The following is a 20,937-nucleotide window of genomic DNA, read 5'->3' as shown; positions in this document are numbered from 1 at the left end:
CCTCTCCTTGGAAAACCCTATGCAGGGTCACTATGTGTTAGAACCTACCCTATAACACTTAACAACAATAACAACATTCCTTGTAACTCCAAAATGCCCAATTGGCACAACTCATAGGGTCTAGCACTTTGCCTAGTACTTAACAAGGAATAAGTAATTGTCAGTGCTTGAATGGCATGACCAAAGCCAGTGAAAAACCTTTAGAAAAAATGAAGAAATCACTCATGTTAAGAGCATTGACCAGGATCAGCTTCAATTTCCCAAACCAATACTAAACTAGGAGAGATATGAGGGGCTTCAGAAAGTTCGTGGAGATATTCCATTATTATGGACTTCTGTTTTCTCACAACTTGTTTGAAGCCTCCTTGTATGCTGAACAGAATTTATTCTGCTCTCCTGTTTCCAAATCCATCTACATTTCTACCATAAATCCATTAAATAAGGAAATGTCACATGTCACAAAACTGCAAAAGGCATCCTAATTCCAGCTAAGGTATGTTTGGATGACTTGATTTTTCACTTGACTTAATTTAAAATCATAGTCATATTAGTATGAACAATTTTCCTCCCACACTAGCTTCACTGACAAACCTCCAAAGTAGCTGATCTTTGACTTTAAGAAGTTTAATAATATGTGATTTTCCCCCTCTTCCTTCCCCCATTTCCCTAGTCTATTGTCTGTATTAGCTACTTGAAGAACACGGATTCACTCCCCAACAACCGGATGAGTCATAAAACAAGAGGTGCATGGATGTAAACTGATCCTGTTGACACTTTCTTTGGCCCCAGCTAATAAAATAAAAGAGGTCCCACTGATCAGCTACAATGGCTTTTGGAAAGCAGGCATCAACTTAGCCAAGACATACCACATTTAATATATTATTTTAAAGGGAGAGCTAATTCCATGCCCTATGTGAATGCAGGGTGTGTAAGGACTTGCCTTCCTGGTGCCCTCCTGGTAACCAACAAAAGGAATGCCTAAAAGGCCTCACTGCTCGCATTCACAGGGTTCAGTGATGGGGCTCCAGGTTCCTGGTGGCTGGAAACTGAGTGCCCAAAGGAAGGCTGGGTTAGGTTTCTCAAGTGCATTTTCAAAATCTGGATAAAAGCAGACTTAGCCCACCTCCCCTGACCTGATCATGATAAAGTGATCTTATACCTCTGGAATTGGGATTTTGAATGTATGTGCCTACCCCAAGTCTGGTATTATATTACATCAGCATGAAAATGGAGCCTAAGACTGAGGAGCCCGCCAGCCTCAGAAGCCTTCTTCGTTGCCTGCCATGTAATACATGATATGCAAAGCCTCTGACTTCAGCCAACAGATATTTGGAGACTGTGTTGGCCCTAGCATGGGGACTCAACTAATGTCTGTTTCTGTCAGAAAGCGAATCAGAAAAGCCACTGCAGGGCACGTCACGCAGTGAGAGCTCTATAAATGCATCCCCATTCCCAGCGTTCGCTGGCAAACACTCGACTTCCCTTACTGGGTCGCTTCACATCTTTGCTTCGTGGAGCTTTGAGGGGTCCTGCTGGCAGCTCCCCTCCTCGTCGCTACCTTCTGCCCTGCAGAAAAGCGAGAGAGCGAGCGAGCCGAGGAGGAAAAAAAAAAAAAAAACGTTGACAGACGCGAGAAAAGCCACATCAGTCCTTCACCGGCCAGAGCGCCCTCCCTCCGAGCGCAGGGCGCGGGAGCAAAGCCAGGCGCGGACGGCGCGGGGCCACGGTCAAGTTCGGATTGCCCCCTTCGGTTGGCCTGCTCCGAGCTCCGCACATTCCTCCGGATCTACCCCGCGAGGAGGAGGTGCTAGCCTCGCTGCGTCTCCTTGCGCTGAGCGCTCTCCCTGCACCCCGGGGAGGGGCGCCTCGCGTCACCTACTCACACCCGCGCCCCCGCCTCGGGAGCTCGGGCGCCTACTCGCTGTTCTCCTTTCCCTCCCCTACCGCCTGGCCCCGCCGCCGCCTTCCGACCCCTCCCCTACCGGGGCCCCGCGCTCCCTTCCCCCATCCCGGCCCCCCGGCCCGGACTCTCGAGGACCAGTTTGCGCTCCTGGCGCCCTCATGTCTTCACGGGACTCCCCGCGCTGGTTGACGTGGTATCTCGTTCGGATTTCCAGGCCAGAACTCAGCTCCGGTGGCAGCATCAGCCCGGCCCGTCTCGTGCTCCCCAGCGCAGCGCCCCGAGAAGGCGCACAGCGCGGCCGCCACAGCTGAGTCGCCCGCCGAACCACGGGCTCACGCAGCCCCAACCTAGAGCGCGGCGTGCGCAGCCCTGTCGCCCCCCACCCAAGGCAGCGGCGGCTGCTCGGATCTCGACTTCGGGAGGTGTGGGGGGCCGGCGAGGGAACTGTCGGCGGCTCTCGCCCTCCTCGCGGCGGCGGCTGCGGGAGCCTTGGCCGCCGCCTCCTGCGCGCCCTTGCCGTCCTGCGTGGCAGGCGAATTGCGAACTCTTGCCCCCGACCTGTTGCGAGGAACTCTGCGCTCCTATCCTCGGCCCTCGGCTTCTCCTGGCTGGGATTCGGGGTTCCTGGAGTTAATGTCCAACTGGGGGTCTGCGGAGACCGGATCCGAGGTAAGTGGAGGAGAGGTCCGGGATGGAGGAGGCAGCTAGCGTCAGTATTGCCGGCGGGCGCGGCGAGCTGCTGGGCGACTGGGACAGAGGTGCGCGGTTGGACCTCAGAGCCAGAGCTAGAGATGAGAATGGAGAGAGGAAAGACTAGAGGAAGCCGAGGCACCGAGAGGACAGAGAGGAGAGACGAGTTGAACCGCAAAGAGGCTGGCCTTGCATATGATCAGGTTGTCTTTTCCAAGTGGGGCCATGATCCTTGGAACTCCCGGAAGCTTTGGCCCCCAGAATGCCTTAGAAGGGCTGTTTTCCTCGACTGGCCGGGGCGCTCCTCTGTCAAGTCCACGGACCGTGCCTTCTGGGGTCATCTTCGAACCCATTGTGGCCAGGGAAGGTTCTTTCACTGGACACGCACAAATACTGCCATTGCTGAGTGTGTAACTTCTTTTGAGCTTGCTGTGGTCTGTTCCGAGGGAAAGTGCAGGCCTTGGGAGAGACCGCTGCAAAGGTGCTGAGAACCTAAAAATAGAGGACTTACCTCCTGAGGCGGGAGAGGGGGAGACCTTGCAAAACTACATTCTTCGCCCTTTTCTGGACCGAGTTGCTTGCACTTCCCCAACGCCCTCCAGATCCAAGTAACCATTCTCGTCGAAGTTAAGTTAGTAAGGGGTTCCTTGGGCAGTCTGGGACTCAAGTTTCTGCCTTAAACAGATTCTTGTTGTGTTGTTGTTGTGTCTGTTCCCACCCATAGCGACCCTATGTAGGGTTTCCAAGGAGTGGCTAGTGAGCCTGAACCGCTAACCTTTTGGTTCAAACGACCTTGCAGTCCAGCGCATTAACCCACAGCACCACACCAGTACTCCGAAACTGATTCTTAGGGCTCTTCAAAGTCATGGAGGTGATTGTTATAAAGATCTATTTTCCCCTTTATGTCTCCTGCCTCAATACACCTTCCACCTTGCAACGTGATGGGTCCTATTCTGCGGCAGTTTGATTTCCAAACACACTCTGTATAAACGAACCCTCTTTGGGGTTCGGGAATCCAGGTCTCTCGCAGGTTCCCAGCCTGCAGGCTCCTTCCTTGTTTAGGTTCTAGCAGACCCCGCCTGCAGAGCCGACGAATGCGCCCCGGGGGTAGCGGTGGGCTGCCCAGTTCCGCCGGGACATCAAACTCTTCTAGCCGGTAGCGCAGATAAGTTTGATGCACGCTCGAATTCAACCTCAAGTACGCTCTCCCTCCGGCAAAGCCCTGCTTTGGCTGGGAGGGGGCGGTGCTGCTTTTTCCACAAGTGACAAATGTCGGGTGTTCAGGGAACCCGTGACGTCCTCCAGGGGTTCAGATGTTCCTCCTGGACGTGGGACTCACCTCCTTTAACCGACAAACCTCGCTCCCCACTCCCCCGCCTTCCGCGAGAAGCGTTCCACACTCTTATTTTTCCCGGTCTTGGGCGCGAATGTTGGAAGGTAAAAAGAAGAGAATTAGACCTCCATCAGTGAAGGACCAGAGGCTGTTGGACAAGCAGTAGCTCTTTTAGTGACCTCTTCCCCTGCCCCCAAAAGAAAAACCCCGATGTACAGATAACCCCAGTTCCACTGCCTCCCTTTTATTCTCCTGAAATCGGGATCTTGAAGGCAAAGCCCAAACAAACCTCCGAGCTTGCCAGGCATAAGAAAGTGCGGAGGCACTGGGGCGGGATCGTGCACCCGCCGAAAAGCTCTCTGCGTGAGGCCTGGAAACGGGGAGAGGGAATGGGGGAAGACTTGAGGAGGCGACGGCCATTCTAAAAGGCAGGTTGCGCAGAAACCTGCCCAGGTGAGGTGGGAAGAGGAAAACTAGAGAGAGGATGGAAAGGTTGGAGCTTGGGAAGCAGAGAAGCTGGGAAGAACACCCAGAAGTTCCATGGCTAATTCAGATTTTGGGAGGATTTTAGGGGGAGTGGTTTTACTCCTTCAGTTTATACTAAAAATGACAACTTGGCGTCTCCAACGCGTGGGTGCTGCAGGGCTCCGACGGTTTGTGGTGCCCCCTGGTGCTGATAACCCGGAAAGCTCCTGGCAGCGAGCTGAAGCTTCAGCGGGAGCAACGCTTTCACCTGGGCGTCCTTTCACCTCCGGCCTAAAGACCTAGATGTCTGAGCCTGCAGAGAGTTTCTCTGGCCCCGCTGGGGCTCGCTGATACCGAACACAGAGGAGTGCCAATTCATCAGGCACCAGAAAGGGTGTGGGGACACCTAGCAGGAGAACTTGTTCGGGACACAAGCTTGGTTTGTGCTTGTGACGGAGAGTCGGACAGGCGGATGACTAGAGGGGACTGGGAGGGAAACGGGGAGCATCGGGCAGACGTGCTTTTGGAAAATGAAGAATAAACAGGGGACGCAGATGGGCTCAGGAAAGCACGTCCTATGTAAGCCTAGCCTCCACCACCACCAAGGAAATACCAGGAACTAAAGAGTCACTCTGGTTGGAAGTTGCCGGGGCGGTGCTCGAGGGGAGAATGTGCCTTCTCAGTCCCTAAGGGTGGAGGGACATCTATGGTCTCTTGCCGCGACTGACCAAGGGCGGGAACGGGAGCTGGGAGCCTATTCTGGCTAAGCAGAGTTTCCCACTGTTTCCTCCTTTGCCAACTTCGCCACACTTTTAATTGAGGAACTTCACGTCCAATTAAAAAAAAAAAAAAAAAAAAAAACCCTAAGTCGGCCAAACAGGAAAAAAGGGGAAACCCTCTTAATGCAGAAGGGAAATCTGGTGCCTCTGTTGCTTCCTGCTGGCGGGCACCACGATTTGGAATGGTGCTTTAACCCCGCGCCTCCCGGCTCTTAGCGGCCGCCAGCCATTTCGTACGCACCGGGGAACTGACACCCAAACGGCAGTAGGCCTTGCATTCCCGAGTCCCCGCTGACAAAGCGCTTCGCTGCGCTCTTTTTGCAATGTCTGGGTGCTAGCCCCAAAGCCACTGCTTTTCCAGCAAACCAGTCTGAGCGGCTTGAGGCGCCCAGAATTTTGTTCTTGTTGTTAGGTACCATCGAGTTGGTACCGACAACAGAACGAAATACTGCCTGGTCCTGGGTCAACCTCACAATCGTTTCTATGCCTGAGCCCATCGTTGCCGCCACTGTGCCAGTCCATCCCAGAACTTTAGGTCGCCAGAAGTCCCAGGCTCCAGCAAATTTCCCAAGTCCAACAGCTGTTTCTCGAGCAAATGCCGGAGAGATGGAAAATGCATTCCTCTCCGCTACGGGAGGTGGCGGCTGAATTAAACTCTTCCCACGGTGGCCCGAATGGACAGCGGGTGGCTGGGGTTTGGAGAGGACTGGCGTGCCTGGGAATTAATGGGGAGGAAAGGTCCTAAGATTTTGCATTCACCTTGAAATTGCCCCTCCCCCGGAAAAAGTTCAAGGACTTTAAGAATCGGTTTTATTTGACGGAAGGGATTATCAACTGCGTGAATCTCGAGTCGTTTCCGCTTTAGAATTCTTTCATATACCCTCATATATTAGGAAGTAACTGAGCAACAGCGCACCACGAGGCGTACCGACCCCCACTACACCTGGAGTTCACAGTACATGGTTCTTGCCCGCCTGGTGCCCCTCCTTTCTAAGGGTGTAAAGACTGATAAAAGCTAAACCCAGGCCTTCTGGACTAGGGTGAATGATAGGTAACTCGACTCTCCTTGGAAGGGATGGGATTTGGGGCCAGTATCTAGCAGGGCTGCAAAAGAAATAAAATCAAGAGGAAGTTTTCCGATATGCCACAAGGTCGGCGGTTCAAGTTCACCAGTCGCTCCTTGGAAACCCTATACAGGGTTTCTATGAGTCGGAACCGACTCTACGGCACCTCACAACAACAACGGAAGATTTAAATTTTCAAAACAAATGGAATCCCTAACAGCAATGGTAGCAATTATTGAGTGCGTATTGTATGCCCTGCAACATATATATACACACACACACACACACACACACACAGAGTGAGCTCTGGTAATGTAAACGTAACGTAGTGGTTACGAATCAGGCTGTGAACCTTAAGGCCAACCCAGCCGCTCCGCAGGAGAAAGATGAGGCTTTCTACTCCCGTAAAGATTTACAGCCTCGGAAACCCTGTACAGGGTCGCTATGGGTCGGAACCGACTCCACGGCACGTAACAACAACATATATGTATGTATGTAGGTATGTATAGAGAGAGAGAGAGAGAAAGAGAGAGCGAGGTGGGACTAGTATTTCTAAGCCCGGTGGTGGTGGTAGATGCTTTAAAAGTTTAGTAATTTTACGCAGTTAGTCCCACACAGGCGTAAAGTCTCCAAATCCCGAGCTTCTTGTTCCTGGGGCAAAATGATTATTTGGATAGGAAGACAGAAGCGAGGAGCGATGGTGGGCGGGGTAAGTGGCGAGGCTGAGTCTGGCTGGGAGGTTGGAGTAGCGTCCAGACTGCCAACATTGTGGTGCATTAGATTTAAGGCGGTGGGGGGAGGGGATGTGGATGCTGTCCGACGGGAATGTTGCTGGGACGGGTGTTGCTCGCCAATAGAAGGGTCCAGCCTGGAGTCCCGGTGGTGTGTTGGGATATATGGGCCACAGCAGCTTAAAAATTCGACCTCTAGGAAGATGTGGCGCAGAAGTGCAATTGAGACCTGAACTAAACAGGGAGGGCAGGGAGGAAGGGGAGCGGAGAACTGGAGGGGGATGTCTGGGAGAAGAAATGTTGAGCTTGATGGGACGCAGGTATGGCAAGCCCTGGGGGCACCCATGTCTAATATGCATTCTCTGGATTTCTTTCCCACGCAGGTGCCGCCGCTGGACGGGACTCTAAGATGAAGTTATGGGATGTCGTGGCTGTCTGCCTGGTGCTGCTCCACACCACGTCCGCCTTCCCGCTGCCCGCCGGTAAGAGACCTCCCGAGGCTCTCGCCGAAGACCGCTCCCTCGGCCGCCGCCGCGCTCCCTTCGCGCTGATCAGTGACTGTAAGAACCGTTCCCTCCCCGCGGGCGGGCCACCGGTGGACCCCCACACACCCCCTTCCACTGTCTGCACGCACCCCCTTCCACTTTCCGCACTTACCCCAAGCCAGCCGCCAGTGTGGTCTCTCCACTCCTTAGGCAAAGAGCTGCTTTATGCTTGCTGGCTTGGAGGCGTCCCAGAAGCTGCCCAAACGCCCCTGGGCGCCTTGCCTGTTAATCAACTGGACTGATTTGCCCAGGACAAAGGCTATCTACGGAATGTTTATATACCCATATAGCATAGCCTCCACATGAAACACACACAATTGTCCCATATTCTTGGCTCCCATATTATTATATATGGCTGTTGTTACGTGCTGTCCAGTCGGTTCTGACTCATAGCGAACTTTTTAGGGTTTCCAAGGAACAGCTAGTAGGTTTGAACCGCTGACCTTGTGGTTAGCAGTGCAGTGTTTATCCTACAAGTCACACCATTATTACATGTACACACCCTTTTTTTTTTTCTGGTTTCCAAAATTCTTTACCTGTTTTTGTTATGTATGGGTATGCTTTATTCTGGAAATTATTGCACTTCCCCTCTAAATTGCCCTGAAAGTGGAGAACCCTGGTTTTCACAAAAAACTAACCAGAGTCAGAGAAAACACAGAAGAGCCTCTGTTTCCAGGAAAAAAATACATCTGGGCAGTGTCAAATCTGTTCAGAAAAGTTCCAGTTCTGGAAAGATTTAGGGCAGGAGTGGGGAACATCTGCCCACAGGCTGTATGTTGTTGTTGTTGTTAAATGATGTCAAGTAGTTCTGACTCATAGTGACCCTGTTGTTCTGCTCAGAATGGACTCATAGTGACCCTGTATAGGATTTCTGAGGAGTGGCTTGTGAGCTTGAACCACTGACCTTGCAATTCAAACCGACCTTGCAGTTCAACACATTAACCCACCGCACCTACCACCCGAGGACTCCACAGGCCATATTGTTGTTGTTGTTAAGTGCCGTTGAGTCAGTTCCGATCCATAGCGATCCTATATAGGATTTCCTAGGAGTGACTAGTGAGCTTTGCAGTCCAGCACATTAACCCAAGTGCCAGGACTCCCCACAGGTCATATGTTGTTGCTGTTAAGTGCCACTGAGTCGGTTCCAACCTATAGAGATCCTGTATGGGGTTTCCAAGGAGCAGCTGGTAAGCTTGAACCTGCGACCTTGCAGTTCAAACAACTTTGCAGTCCAGTGCATTAACCCACAGCACCACACCAGGACTCCACAGGCCATATTGTTGTTGTTGTTGTTGTTAGGTGCCATTGAGTCAGTACCGACTCATAGCGACCCTGTGCACAACAGAATGAAACACTGCCTGGTCCTGGACCAACCTCACAATTGTTGCCACGCTTGAGCCCACTGATGCTGCCACTTGGCCAATCCATCTCACTGGGGGTCTTCCTCTTTTTCTCTGACCTTCCATCTTACCAAACATGATATCCTTCTCCAGTGACTGGTCCCTCCTGACAATATGTCCGAAGTATGAGATAAGAAGTTTGGCCATCCTGGCCTCCAAGGAACACTCTGGCTGCACTTCTTCCAACACAGATCTCTTGGTTCTTTTGGCAGCCCATGGCACTTTCAGTATTCTCCTCCAACACCATAACTCAAAAGCAATTCTAAGGTCTTCCTTATTCACTGTCCAGCTTTCTCATGCATATGAGGTTATTGAAAATACCATGGCTTGGGTCAGGCACACCTTGGTCCTCAAGCTGACATCTTTGCTCTTCAACACTTTAAAAAGGTCTTGTGCAGCAGATTTGCCTAATGCGATATGTATAAGGCCTTCAAAATCATTTGCTCTGACCCTGCCAAGGCAACAGCAGTTCCAACCATCACGTTGTTGTTAAGTGCCACCGAGTCGGTTCCGACTCATAGTGACCCAGTATAGGGTTGAGTTAATTAAATATTTGACCAAATATAGCTGGCTAATTTTTAAGTTGATAATGTTGTATGGCCCATGAATGATGTTATAAATTTTGGCAGAAAAATGTTCCCAATCCCTGGCCTAGGGGAAAGAAAGCTGTCATTCACATCCGATGTGATAGTGTCAGCGGTTAAGAAAAGCTCTGGTTATCATATTAGAGAATCAGTCTGTGATTGGCTTCACGGAAGTGGATCTATTTTAAATGGCAAGTTCTACTAGAGCATGTCAGCTGAGATTTCCTATCATTTACCTTCAAGTCTTCCAGAAGTTTATCTGTAGCATAAAAGTATATCACAGTACAAATTCAGGAGGCTGTTAAGGAGGTTTATGGAAGTTTGGTGGCTCTGTAGCACTGGACTGCAAAACACAAGGTCAGTGGTTTGAGATCACCAGCCATGCCCTAAGAGACAGATGAGGTTTTCTGTTCCAGTAAATATTGACAGCCTCAGAAACCCTATACAGGGTCGCTATAAGTCAGAACCAACTCAGTGGCACCTAATAATAACAACAGGGAGGTATATAGATAACAAAGGTTGTTGTTGTTAAGTGCTGTCGAGTCAGTTCCGACCCATAGCAACCCTGAACAGGGTTTCTGAGGCTCTAAATCTTTACGGGAGCAGAATCTTTCTCCTGTGGAGCAGCTGGTAGTTTCGAACTGCTGACCTCGTGGTTCGCAGCCCCATTCGTAGCCACTACGCTACCAGAGCTCCTTGGTAGCATTAGGGTATTTGACATACAACCCCAACTCAAACCCAAATCCAAATCCCCTGCCATTAGGTGGATTCTGACTCATAATGACCCTGTAGAACTTCTGAGACTAAATCTTTATAGAAACAGACTGCCTTAGCTTTCTACCACGGAGCACTGGCAGATTCAAACTCCCAACCTTTAAGTTTTCAGCCTAATGATTAACCCACTGTGCCACCAAGGTTCCTTCACACAATCCCAAAAGGTGGTATTTTGCACATGAAACGTACTGTGATCATAAAGACAGTTGAAGCAACCGTTGCACAGTTCAGCTATGTGCTCAGAACCCTCCAAACCCCACAGCCTTGGGCTAGGAAACAGGTCAGGAAATGTGATATGCTTGTTATATGTCTAATTACAGCAACAAAAACAACGTCTCACAGAAACCTCAAGAAAGAGAAAATGTGCATTTTCATAAGACACATTAGGACTTCAAGTATGATTTGGGATTAGAAACAGAACAGGGTTGATACATTGAAATTAAAGTAGTTGTTCCAATCAGCACATTCAGTAGAGGAAAATGACTGATTATGAAGCTGATTAATTCATGGAGATTTGATTGGTACATTAGTATCCTGTCTACTGTTGTTTATTTAAAACTGACTCCTTGTTCTGGCTCTGCCTTCAACAAACTCCTGACTCTGAACAAGTTACTTACTTTCGGACTCAATGAGCAGTTTACAACTCATCGAGCTGTAAAGTAAAGGGAAACTTTCCACTCCAAAATGCCACTGACTACAGATTTGCCACCTGACCTTCACACTTCTCCTTACTCATCTTTTGGGAAGTGATACATGCTTACTGGAATTACCTGTTGTTTTTATTAAATGCTGTTGAATCCGTTCCAACTCACAACACAACCCTGTATGTATGGTAGGTTTCAACCTTGCAGTTAGCAGCCCAGTGCTTATCCTACAGCACTACACCAGGACACCAGAGTCACCTGTGGTGGTGGTGGTGGTATGCCTTGGAGTCGATTCCAACTCATAGCTAGTCTGCATAGGGTTTCTGAGGCTGTAATTCTTAATGGGAGCAGAAAACCTTCTCCCATGGAACAGCTGGTAGTTTCGAACCGCTGACCTAGGTAGGGGTTAGCAGCCTGACTCATAACCAGTACCCTACCAGAGCTCCTTAAAATCACCTGTGGAGCTCTAAAAAGAACAAACGCCATCTCCTATCCCAGGAGATTGTGGTATGGGATGTGGCCTGGACATCTTGATAAACGTTTAGATGTTCCCCAGGTAAGTTTATTGATTAGTCAAGATTGAATTACTATAGGAGTCCTAGTGTGGTGCTCCAATTTAATGTGCTGGATTGCCTGAGACGTCAGTTTGAACCGCAAGGTCAGTGGTTCAAGCTCACCATCTGCTCCTTGGGAACCTTATACAAAGTCGCTATGAGTTGGAACCAACTTGATGGCACTTAACAACAACAAAAATAACAAATTAGGATTGTTGTCAGAGGCATCAGTGGTTCATATAAGGTACAACCAATTATACAGCAAGCAAATTAGCATTAATCCTGATGGTATTGTGGGGAGGAGGGCATTGTGGAGTGAGAATTACTTCTCTTTTACAAACCAGATGCTAAATTATCAATGGACCCACAACAAGATTCCGGTAACTCCATTTACATTTCAATCAGCAGACTACACCCAATTCTGTTTCATCTCTGGAATGACCCAATCGATCTGATAGGAAACTTAGATAAGAAATGTTCCCAGAGAGAAAATGAGCCACAAACTAAGCCAAATTGACTTCTTTCTAGGTATGCTCAACTCAACTAGGTAGCAAGCTTTTAGTTCAGGGAAGGCCCAATAATGACAGTATGCAGGCTTTGAACACTCAACCAGTGTCAACGCGCCTCCGCCCCCTCCCTCCCTGTCACAGTACTGATGCGCATATCTTGCACTGTGTGTGCAACAGGTGAAAAACATTAAGTCACCGCATTTCATTTGAAATAGTAAGCACTATAATTCTGGCCCCTCTGGGCCCTTTCAAATTCTTAGAACTTAAAGATGGACAAAAGAATGCTTTATTCCACATTAACAGTCTTTCTGCACTGTTTAGAGGGGACTGTGTTCTGTCTGCCAAGTCATCCTTTTGGTTGGATGTGTTCTGCTGATCCCAATGTAAGGGAAACAGTCAGGATTCTATTCCTAGAAGCCTCACGGGATAAGCGAACTCAAGAGAATTAATAATAGGTTAAGTCGCTTGCTTCAGGAAGTCCTGGTGGCACTATAGGATAAGCACTGGACTGCTAACTCTTCTAAGGTCAACAGTTCAAACTCACCAGCTTCCCAAATGGGAAACGACAGGGCTGTCTGTTCCCATAAAGCTTTACAGTCTTGGAAAAATTATAGGATCGCAATGAGTTAGAATTGACTCAGTGGCGGTGGTTTTGGTTTAACTTGTTGGACTAAAGGTAGACTAGAAAGTAAATGGACCTACTACAGCAATTTCTGTTGTTGTTGTTAGGTGTCATCAAGTTGATTCCGGCTCATATTGACCCCATATCACAGTAGAACTCCTCTGTAGGATTCACGGGGTAAGATTTTCAGGTCTTTCTCCCACAAAGCCACTGAGTGGCTTCAAATTGCCAGCCTTCCTGTTAGCAGCTGAGCACTTAACCATGGTAGCATCAGACCTTTTCTAAACTCAAGGAATTGAGATTTTCCTTTGGCGGCACCTAAGGCTATTCCCTGGTACTATTTGTTTGTTTCATTTTTTACCGGGATTTTCTCCAAAGGGTGATTAGAGAAGGCACCAGGATTCAAGAAGGTGAAACTTGAAGCATTGTAGATGGAAAGCTACGACCCCTAGAGCATACGGCCCCAAGGCCCAAGTAACCAGCTCAGAGTGGCACAGTTCCCCAATGGCAGGAGACACAGGTCTGCTGAAGCAGAGATCAGCGTTTCCTCCAAGCCACTTTGCAACAAAGAGCATCTCGCTTTGCTTCCTGGGAGGCAGCACTTTCTGTGGGAGGCACATCTTCAACCAGTGACTAACGCACTGTGGCAGATGGCCAGGCCTTCCTTCCATGGCACTTCTGGCTGGGTTTGAACTGCCAACTTTTCAGTTAGTAGTCAAATGCTTAACTGTTCACACCACCAGGGCTGCCCTAAAATAGTGCTGCAGGTTGTCCGACTTTAGTAAAGGTTCATTGATCATAGTCTTATTCTAGGTCTCAGCCCTGAAGCAACTGTGACATGTGCCTCCCGAGAAGAAGCATTAGGTACATGCCGTTTGATAATGTTTTGCTCTGAAAGCATACAGGTAGTCTCTGACTTATGATGGGATTCTGTTCCGATCTACGTATGGACTTAATGACTACTCACTCTATCATCAGACCATTCTAATATAAATCAAATCTCTCTCTTTTAATTTTAAGTTTTCATTATTGCTTTTTATCATCAACGTTTTTACAACGATTCATATTTATCTTTGAGGGTTGAAAACATAGCATCTGAGAATGCTAGCATCAGCAAATTGTGCCCTACAGTATTGTATGACCCATTACTAACAATAAAACCTGGTGTGATGCTGTAGAATAAGCATCAGACTGCTAACTGTAAGACTGCAGTTCAAACCCATGGTTGCTATGAGTCGGAACCAACTCGAAGTAGACCATAACAACAACAACAGCAACAAAATCAAAAACCAAACCCACCTCTTTCAAGTCAATTCCAACGCACAGGTAACATGTACCAAAAAAAAGGGCAGTTCATCACAAGTGAGGAATTACCTGTCCATCCATCCAACAAGTATTTAATGAGGCGTGGAAGTATTTGATGTGTGTGGAAGGAGCTCTGGGAGCACAGTAGGTTAAGCATTGGGCTGCTAACTAAAAGTGTAGGGTAAACCCAGGACTGCTAACCGCCAGCTGCTCCGTGGGAGAAAGATAAGGCTTTTTGCTCCCATAAACATTTTACAGCCTCAGAAACCCTATACAGGGCCGCTATGAGTCTGAATCCACCTGATGGCAGCGGGATGGTTTTTTCCTTCTTCTTGGTATATGTATGGAAAGAGCACAGTGGTGAAGCAGTAGGCTGCTAGCCAAAACATTGGAGGTTCAAACCACCTACAATTCTGAGGAAGAAAAATTAAACTGCCTGATCCCGTAAAGATTTGCTGACTGAGAAACCCTAAGGAGCAATTCTGCTGTGTCGTGGAAGATCTTTGTGAGTTGGCATCCTCACAATGGAGTGAGTAGTGCGTGCGTGGCACGGTGCTAGGTGCTGGGGATGCCTTGTTGTTACTGCCCTTCTGAGTCATAGCAACCCTGTATAGGAGTTCCAAGGAGTGGCTGGTGGATTTGAACCACCGACCTTGCAGTTCACACTGACCTGTGGTCCAGTGCACTATCCTGCAGCGCCACACCTTGGTTCACATATAAAAAACCCTGTCCACTTGGAGCATCCTTTCTAGCAAATATACACATGGGCTACACCTGAAAAACTAATAAGCATAATGGAAGCTTGGGCTGGTCAAATACACTTAGCTTCTATTAGACTAGAAGCCAGTTGAAATATGTTGTTGTTGTTGTTAAGTACCATTGAATCACTCATAGAAACCCTGTATAAGGTTTCCACGGAGCAATTGGTAGATTTGACCCACCAACTTTGTGGTTAGCAATCCTACAACACCACACCAGAACTCCAGTTGAAATATGTTATTGTTATTAAGTGCCATCGAGTCATTTCTGACACATAGTGACCCTATATAGGGTTTCCAAGGAGCAACTGGTGGGTTGAACTATCAGTCTTGTGGTTTGTTGTTGTTAAATGCCATTGAGTTGGGTCCGACTCATAACCATCCTGTATAGGATTTCCTAGGAGCAGCTGGTGAGTTTGCACTGCCAATCTTGTGGTTCAAACTGACCTTAAGGTCGAATGATTATCCTACATCGCCACACCAGGACTCCAATCTTGTGGTTAGCGGTGTTAAATTGTAATTTCAGTTAGACCCAATTGTACTAAATTGGGAGTACATTCCACCACTTTGGTAGCAGGTCACAAGATTTCCCACAGACACAGTCTAAGTAAGGCTATCACGTTCCCAGGCTAGCCCATAAAGACCTATCCAAACCAGGATAATGTAACTGAACTACAATTCACAGTATTATTCGGCTGAAGTTTCTGCCCAGGGTGCCCAGAGCCCATAATCTGTACAGGGAGAGACAGAGCAAGACAGCAGGGAGGTTCAACAAGCAGGAGCCCAAGTTAACACATTCAGATCAGACTCTGGTTGGGATCCCAGCCTTATTATCATTTGTTTTTGTTGTTAAGTGCCATTGAGTTGGGTTTCTGGGAGCAGCTGGGGAGTTTGAACAGCCAACCTTTCGGTTCAAACCAACCTTGCCTTCCAGTGCTTATCCTACGGCACCACACCAGGACTCCTATTATCACTTAACATCTCTTAAACCTCAGTTTTCTCATCTATATAATAGGGATAACAGGAGTGTGTGCCTCACAGGGTTGATATGTGGGTCAAATGAGAAAATGCTTTGAACAACGCATGTTCCATAATTAAGTATTGTCATTGTGGTTTGCCACCTTTCTACTCACAACTGGCCAGCCCCTGGCACCTCATGAATGTCTCTCTCCTGACACTGCCCTTCATGTTGGCATCCCTGCCAGGATGCCATTCTCAAATGGTGGCATTTTAGGCAGGACAACAGAGTAACATGAGTTGAAGAAATGCAAACCTCACAGGAAGGCAATTTTGGGCTCCTCTGTCAGTCAGCATATAGTCCAATGGCCCAGACCCTTTCCCTTTCCCACTTTCTGGATTCACAAACATCCAATAGAATTATTCCCAAGGTCCGCTTGAAGGAGCTCTTGGAATCAAGAGATTGCAAGCTGGATTCTTCCTCACTTCAGATCAGAGACTAATATCTTGCTCAGGCTGCAGTTTGGAGACCTATTTCACACTGTTGCTTTACGGCTTAATGTGGATTGGTCAGTTTTAGGACCTCTGGCTGATCCAACAGCCTAAGAATTACAGTCAAAAGAATCTACTTACAGTTGTTGTTAAGTGCCGGAGAGTCAGTTCCAACTCATAATGACCCTGTATAGGGTTTCCAGGGAACAGCTGATAAGCTTGAACCACCAACCTTACAGTTCAAACCAACTTTACAGTCCAACGCATTAACCCACAGTGCCCCACCAGGACTCCTGATAGAAAAATAAAAGCTATCTGGTATATTCCCCTCCTAACTTCCCTTTTCTTTTATTTTTTAAATTTAGCATTTATGGTCCATAATACCTCCGTTTGATTAAAATAGCAAATATTTAATTAGTCACTTGAGCTTAATCAAGAAATAAATATTAAATATCTTTCATGCACGAAGTGATTGTTGTTGTTATGTGGCGTCGAGTCGGCTCCGACCCGTAGCGACCCTTTACAGGGTTTCCGAGGGTGTAAATCTTTACGGGAGTAGAAAGCCTCATCTTTCTCCCGCGGAGCAGCTGGTAGTTTTGAACCGCTGACCTTAAGGTTCGCAGCCCGATTCGTAACCACTACGCTACCATAGGTGGTATTAAAAAGGCAAAACTGTGATCTTAAAACAACTTGTGAATGGATAGGTAGGTGAGTGGATAGGTGGGTGGATTCTCAGAGAGACAGACACATACTACCAAGGGGTTTCTATTAGCTGTAGTCACTGTAGGGATTCATAGCACTGAGGTACTGGAATTTGGGATTTCAGCAAAAGGAGGAAGGATTTGAACTGGTACTTGAAAGCTTGTTATTGGAAAAGGAAAGAAAGGGGAAAGGGAATCATTGCAGAGTAGAGAGTTGTTAAGTGTCTTCGAGCCAGTTCCCACTCATAGCGACCCTGTATAGGGTTTCTGAGCAGTGGCTGGTAAATTTGAACTTCCAGTCTTGCCTTCAAACGATCTTGCAGTCCAGTGCATAGAAGAGGCATAGACAAATTTGTGACCATGATCTAGAAAGGGAGCTGGTGGTGACTATAAGGAGGAGGTTAGTCCAGGTACCAGGAAGTGGTGTGAAACTGAGTTTGTCTCTGTGTGATAACTCAGGTGGGGAGGGGCCTTGAAAACCAGGCACAGAGGAGCCTGACCCTGCTTTCAGTGCAACTGGGCATCGGAGGGAACAGACAGGTAGCAGCAGATGGGGCTGTTATGCAACTACCCAGACTGCTCCTGAGTGGGGCAATTTCATAGGCATGCTTTTCCCTTGAAGTATTGTGTCCTTGTTTTAGAAAGCTTGTAGGCACAGTTGTTGTTGTTATTGTTAAGCGCTGTCGAGTCGGTTCCAACTCATAGCGACCCTGTATAGGATTTCCGAGGAGCAGCTAGTGGGTTTGATATTGTGGTTCAAAGTCCAGTATTGATCCTACAGCACCACACCAGGATGTATAACCCATTAATCCTCAAATAAGAGCATTGGTGGCACAGTGGTTAAGTGCTCAGTTGCTAACTGAACACTTGGAAGTTTGAACCCACTAGCTGCTCTAAGGGAGAAAAATGAGATTGTCTGCTTCTCCAAAGATCACAGCCTTGGAAACGATATGGGGCAATTCTACTCTGTCCTACAAGCACACTGGGAATCTGATTCAACTCAGTGGTAGTGGTTTTATGGAAGCGCTGCAAGTGAAAATAATATTAAAGTTAGGATCATATTCTTGTTGTTAAGTGCCAGCCATCGAGTTAGTTCTGACCCATAATGACCCTGTATAGGATTTCCAAGGAACAGCTGGTGAGGTTGGACCACTGACCTTGTGGTTCAAACGGACTCTACAGTCTAGCCCATTAACCCACAGCACCACACGAGGACCCCACTAGAACCACCGTTGTTGTTGTCAGGTGCCATCGAGTCGGAACCGACTCATAGCGATCCCATACACAGCAGAATGAAACAATGTCCGATCCTGGGCCAACCTCACTACCGCTGCCACACTTGAGTCCATCAATGATGCCACCTGGCCGATCCATCTCGTAGGGGGTCTTCCTCTTTTTCTCTGACCCTCCATCTTACCCAGCATGACATCCTTCTCCAGCGACTGTTCCTTCCTGACAATATGTCCAAAGTATGAGAGACGAAGTTTAGTCATCTTGGCCTCCAAGGAGCCCTCTGGCTGGACTTCTTCCAAAACAGATCTATTGGTTCTTTTGGCAGTCCATGGCACTTTTAGTATTCTCCTCCAACACCACAATTCAAAGGCATAGAACCATAGTACCTCTTAACTATCCACATCCCAATTTTTAATAAACAGACTTTTTATCTTGTTTTGGAGTGCTGGTGTGGCATTGTAGGATAAGCATTGAACTGATAAGCACAAGGTCGACAGCTCCAATCCAGCAGCTGCTCCTTGGAAACTCTATCCAGAGTCACTATGAGTTGGAACCAACTCAATGGCACAACAATATCTTGTCTTAAAATAAGTTTAAGCACTGTTGGATAAGATACTATTATACCCATTTTACAAATAAAGAATTCAAACGTGGAGATTATTTTTCAAGCTCACATTCCTAGTCAATAGTGAAGCCAGGAAACCTCAGATCTCTAGTCCCATATCCATTGATATTTGGCTTAGCACAGCCCGTACTCCCAAATCAGTAAACTGGCCAACTGTGTACCATGAAGTGGGTTCCAAATTAATTAAGGAGACACTCATATTGGCTTGCTGAAAATATATTTGTTGACTCTGAAAAACAGATTTCCAAGAATAGCAAATGAACAAGTTAATAGAAAGGACAAACAGAAAATATTAAATATCCTTTAGGCCCCCTCTTGTTTTTGTAATTTAAGTTTTTATTTCCATATGTGCCACAATGGACAATGAATAAGGAAGAATTGATGCATTTGAGTTATGATGTTGGAGAAGAATGGTAAAGATACCATGAACCGCCAACAGAATAACCCCCAGAATGCTCCTTAGAAGACAGAATGGCCAGCCTTCATCTCTCATACTTCAAATGTATTATCAGGAGGGACCAGTCCCTGGAGAAGGGCACCGTACTTGGTAAAGTGGAGGGTCTGCGAAAAAAGAAGTCCCCAAACTCGATGGATTGGTACAGTGTCAGTAGCAATGGGCTCAAACATAGTAATGATTGTGAGGTCGGGCAGTGTTTCATTCTGTTGTGTATAAGGTTGTTATGGGTTGGTACCGACTTGACGACACCTAACAACAACAACTACAAATAAGCCACAATGGTCCCGCCAGTTGTCAAGTTGACTGTAATTGAATGGCAACTCCATGTGTGTTCAAGTAGAATTGTGGTGCATATGGATTTCAGTGGTCCAGTGTTCAGAAGTAGATTGCCAGACCTTTGTATTTTCTGAGATGCCTCTGGGTGTTCTTGAACATCCAGTGTTTCAGCTGAGCACGTTAATCATCTGTTCCCTGCAGGGACTCTGACAGCAAGCCTATTGTGTGCTGTTGAGTCGTGGCCTACGCTAACATTACTAATGGTTACTTCAAAGCCACTTTGTTGTTTTTAGGTGCTGTTGAGTCTGTTCCAGCTCATAGTGACCCTAGGCTCAACAGAACGAAACACTGCCTGGTCCTGCACCAGCCTTACAATTGTCGTTATGTTTGAACCCATTGTTGCTTCCTCTGTATCATTCCATCTCATTGAGGAGCTTCCTTGTTTTCGCTGATCCTCGACTTTTACCAAGCATGGTGTCTACCTCCAGGGACTGGCCCCTCCTGACAATATGTCATCCTCACATTTAAAGAACATTTTCGCTGTACTTCTTCCTAGACAGACTTGTTTGTTCTTCTGGCAGTCCATGTTGTTGTTATTAGGTGCCATGGAGTAGATGCCAACTCATAGTGACCTCATGCACAGCAGAACGAAACACTGCCTGATCCTGGGCCAACCTCACTATCGCTGCCATGCTTGAGTCCATTGATGCTGCCATTTGGTCAATCCATCTCACTGGGGGTCTTCCTCTTTTTCTCTGACTCTCCAACTTTCACATGCATATGAGGTTATTGAAAATACCATGGCTTGGGTCAGGCGCACCTTAGTCCACAAGCTGACATCTCTGCTCTTCAACACTTTAAAAAGTTCCTGTGCAGCAGATTTGCCCAATGCAGTACGTCATCTGATCTCTTGACTGCTGCTTCCGCGAGTGTTGATAGTTGATTCGAGAAAAATGAAGTTCTTGGCAACTTCAGTCTTTTCTCCGTTGATAAGAATGTTGTTTGTTGGTCTAGTGGTGAGGATTTTTGTTTTGTCACATTGAGATGTAATCCATATCGAAGTCTGTGCTCTTTGATCTCCATAGTACTTTCAATATTCTTTGCCAACATCATAATTCAAATATATCGATTCTTCCATAGTCTTCTTTATTCATTTTCCAGCTTGCACATGCATATGAGGTGATTGAAAATACCGTGGGTTGAGTCAGGCTCACATAGTCCTCAAACTGATATCTTCATCCTTTAACACTTGAAAGAGGTCTTTCGCAGTAGATTTGCCTACGTAATACAACTTTGATTTTTTAACTGCTGGTTTCATGAGTGTTAATTGTGGATCCAAGTAAAATGAAGTCTGACAACTTCAGTCTTTTCTCCATTTATCATGATGTTATTTATTGGTCTAGTTGTGAGGATTTTTGTTTTCTTCACATCGAGGTGCAATCCATACTGAAAGCTGTGGTCTTTGACCTTCATCACTTAGTTTAAGTCCTCTTCAATCCCAGCAAGCAAGGTTGTATCAATCTGAATATCGCAGGT

The 20,937-nt window shown here is 47.3% G+C and overlaps 1 protein-coding gene across 3 annotated transcripts in view; it reads left to right on the top strand.

Annotated features, from left to right (window-relative positions):
• Positions 1-2,405: 2,405 nt before the first annotated feature.
• GDNF (glial cell derived neurotrophic factor) overlaps positions 2,406-20,937 on the top strand; it is a 35,594-nt gene continuing 17,062 nt past the window's right edge. The window contains exons 1-2 of one of the 3 annotated variants that reach the window (XM_006874673.1): positions 2,406-2,572; positions 7,349-7,525. In XM_006874673.1, coding sequence (XP_006874735.1) covers positions 7,375-7,525 — 151 coding nt within the window. In that variant the 5' untranslated portion in view covers positions 2,406-2,572; positions 7,349-7,374. Of the gene's footprint in view, positions 2,573-6,449; positions 6,460-7,348; positions 7,526-20,937 lie in introns of those variants that run through there. The other 2 variants (XM_006874675.1, XM_006874674.1) reach the window with 2 other exon arrangements.

This window comes from Chrysochloris asiatica, unplaced genomic scaffold (assembly GCF_000296735.1).
Source record: "Chrysochloris asiatica unplaced genomic scaffold, ChrAsi1.0 scaffold00293, whole genome shotgun sequence".
Taxonomy (NCBI): domain Eukaryota; kingdom Metazoa; phylum Chordata; class Mammalia; order Afrosoricida; family Chrysochloridae; genus Chrysochloris; species Chrysochloris asiatica.
This window is presented reverse-complemented; position numbering and strand designations above follow the sequence as displayed.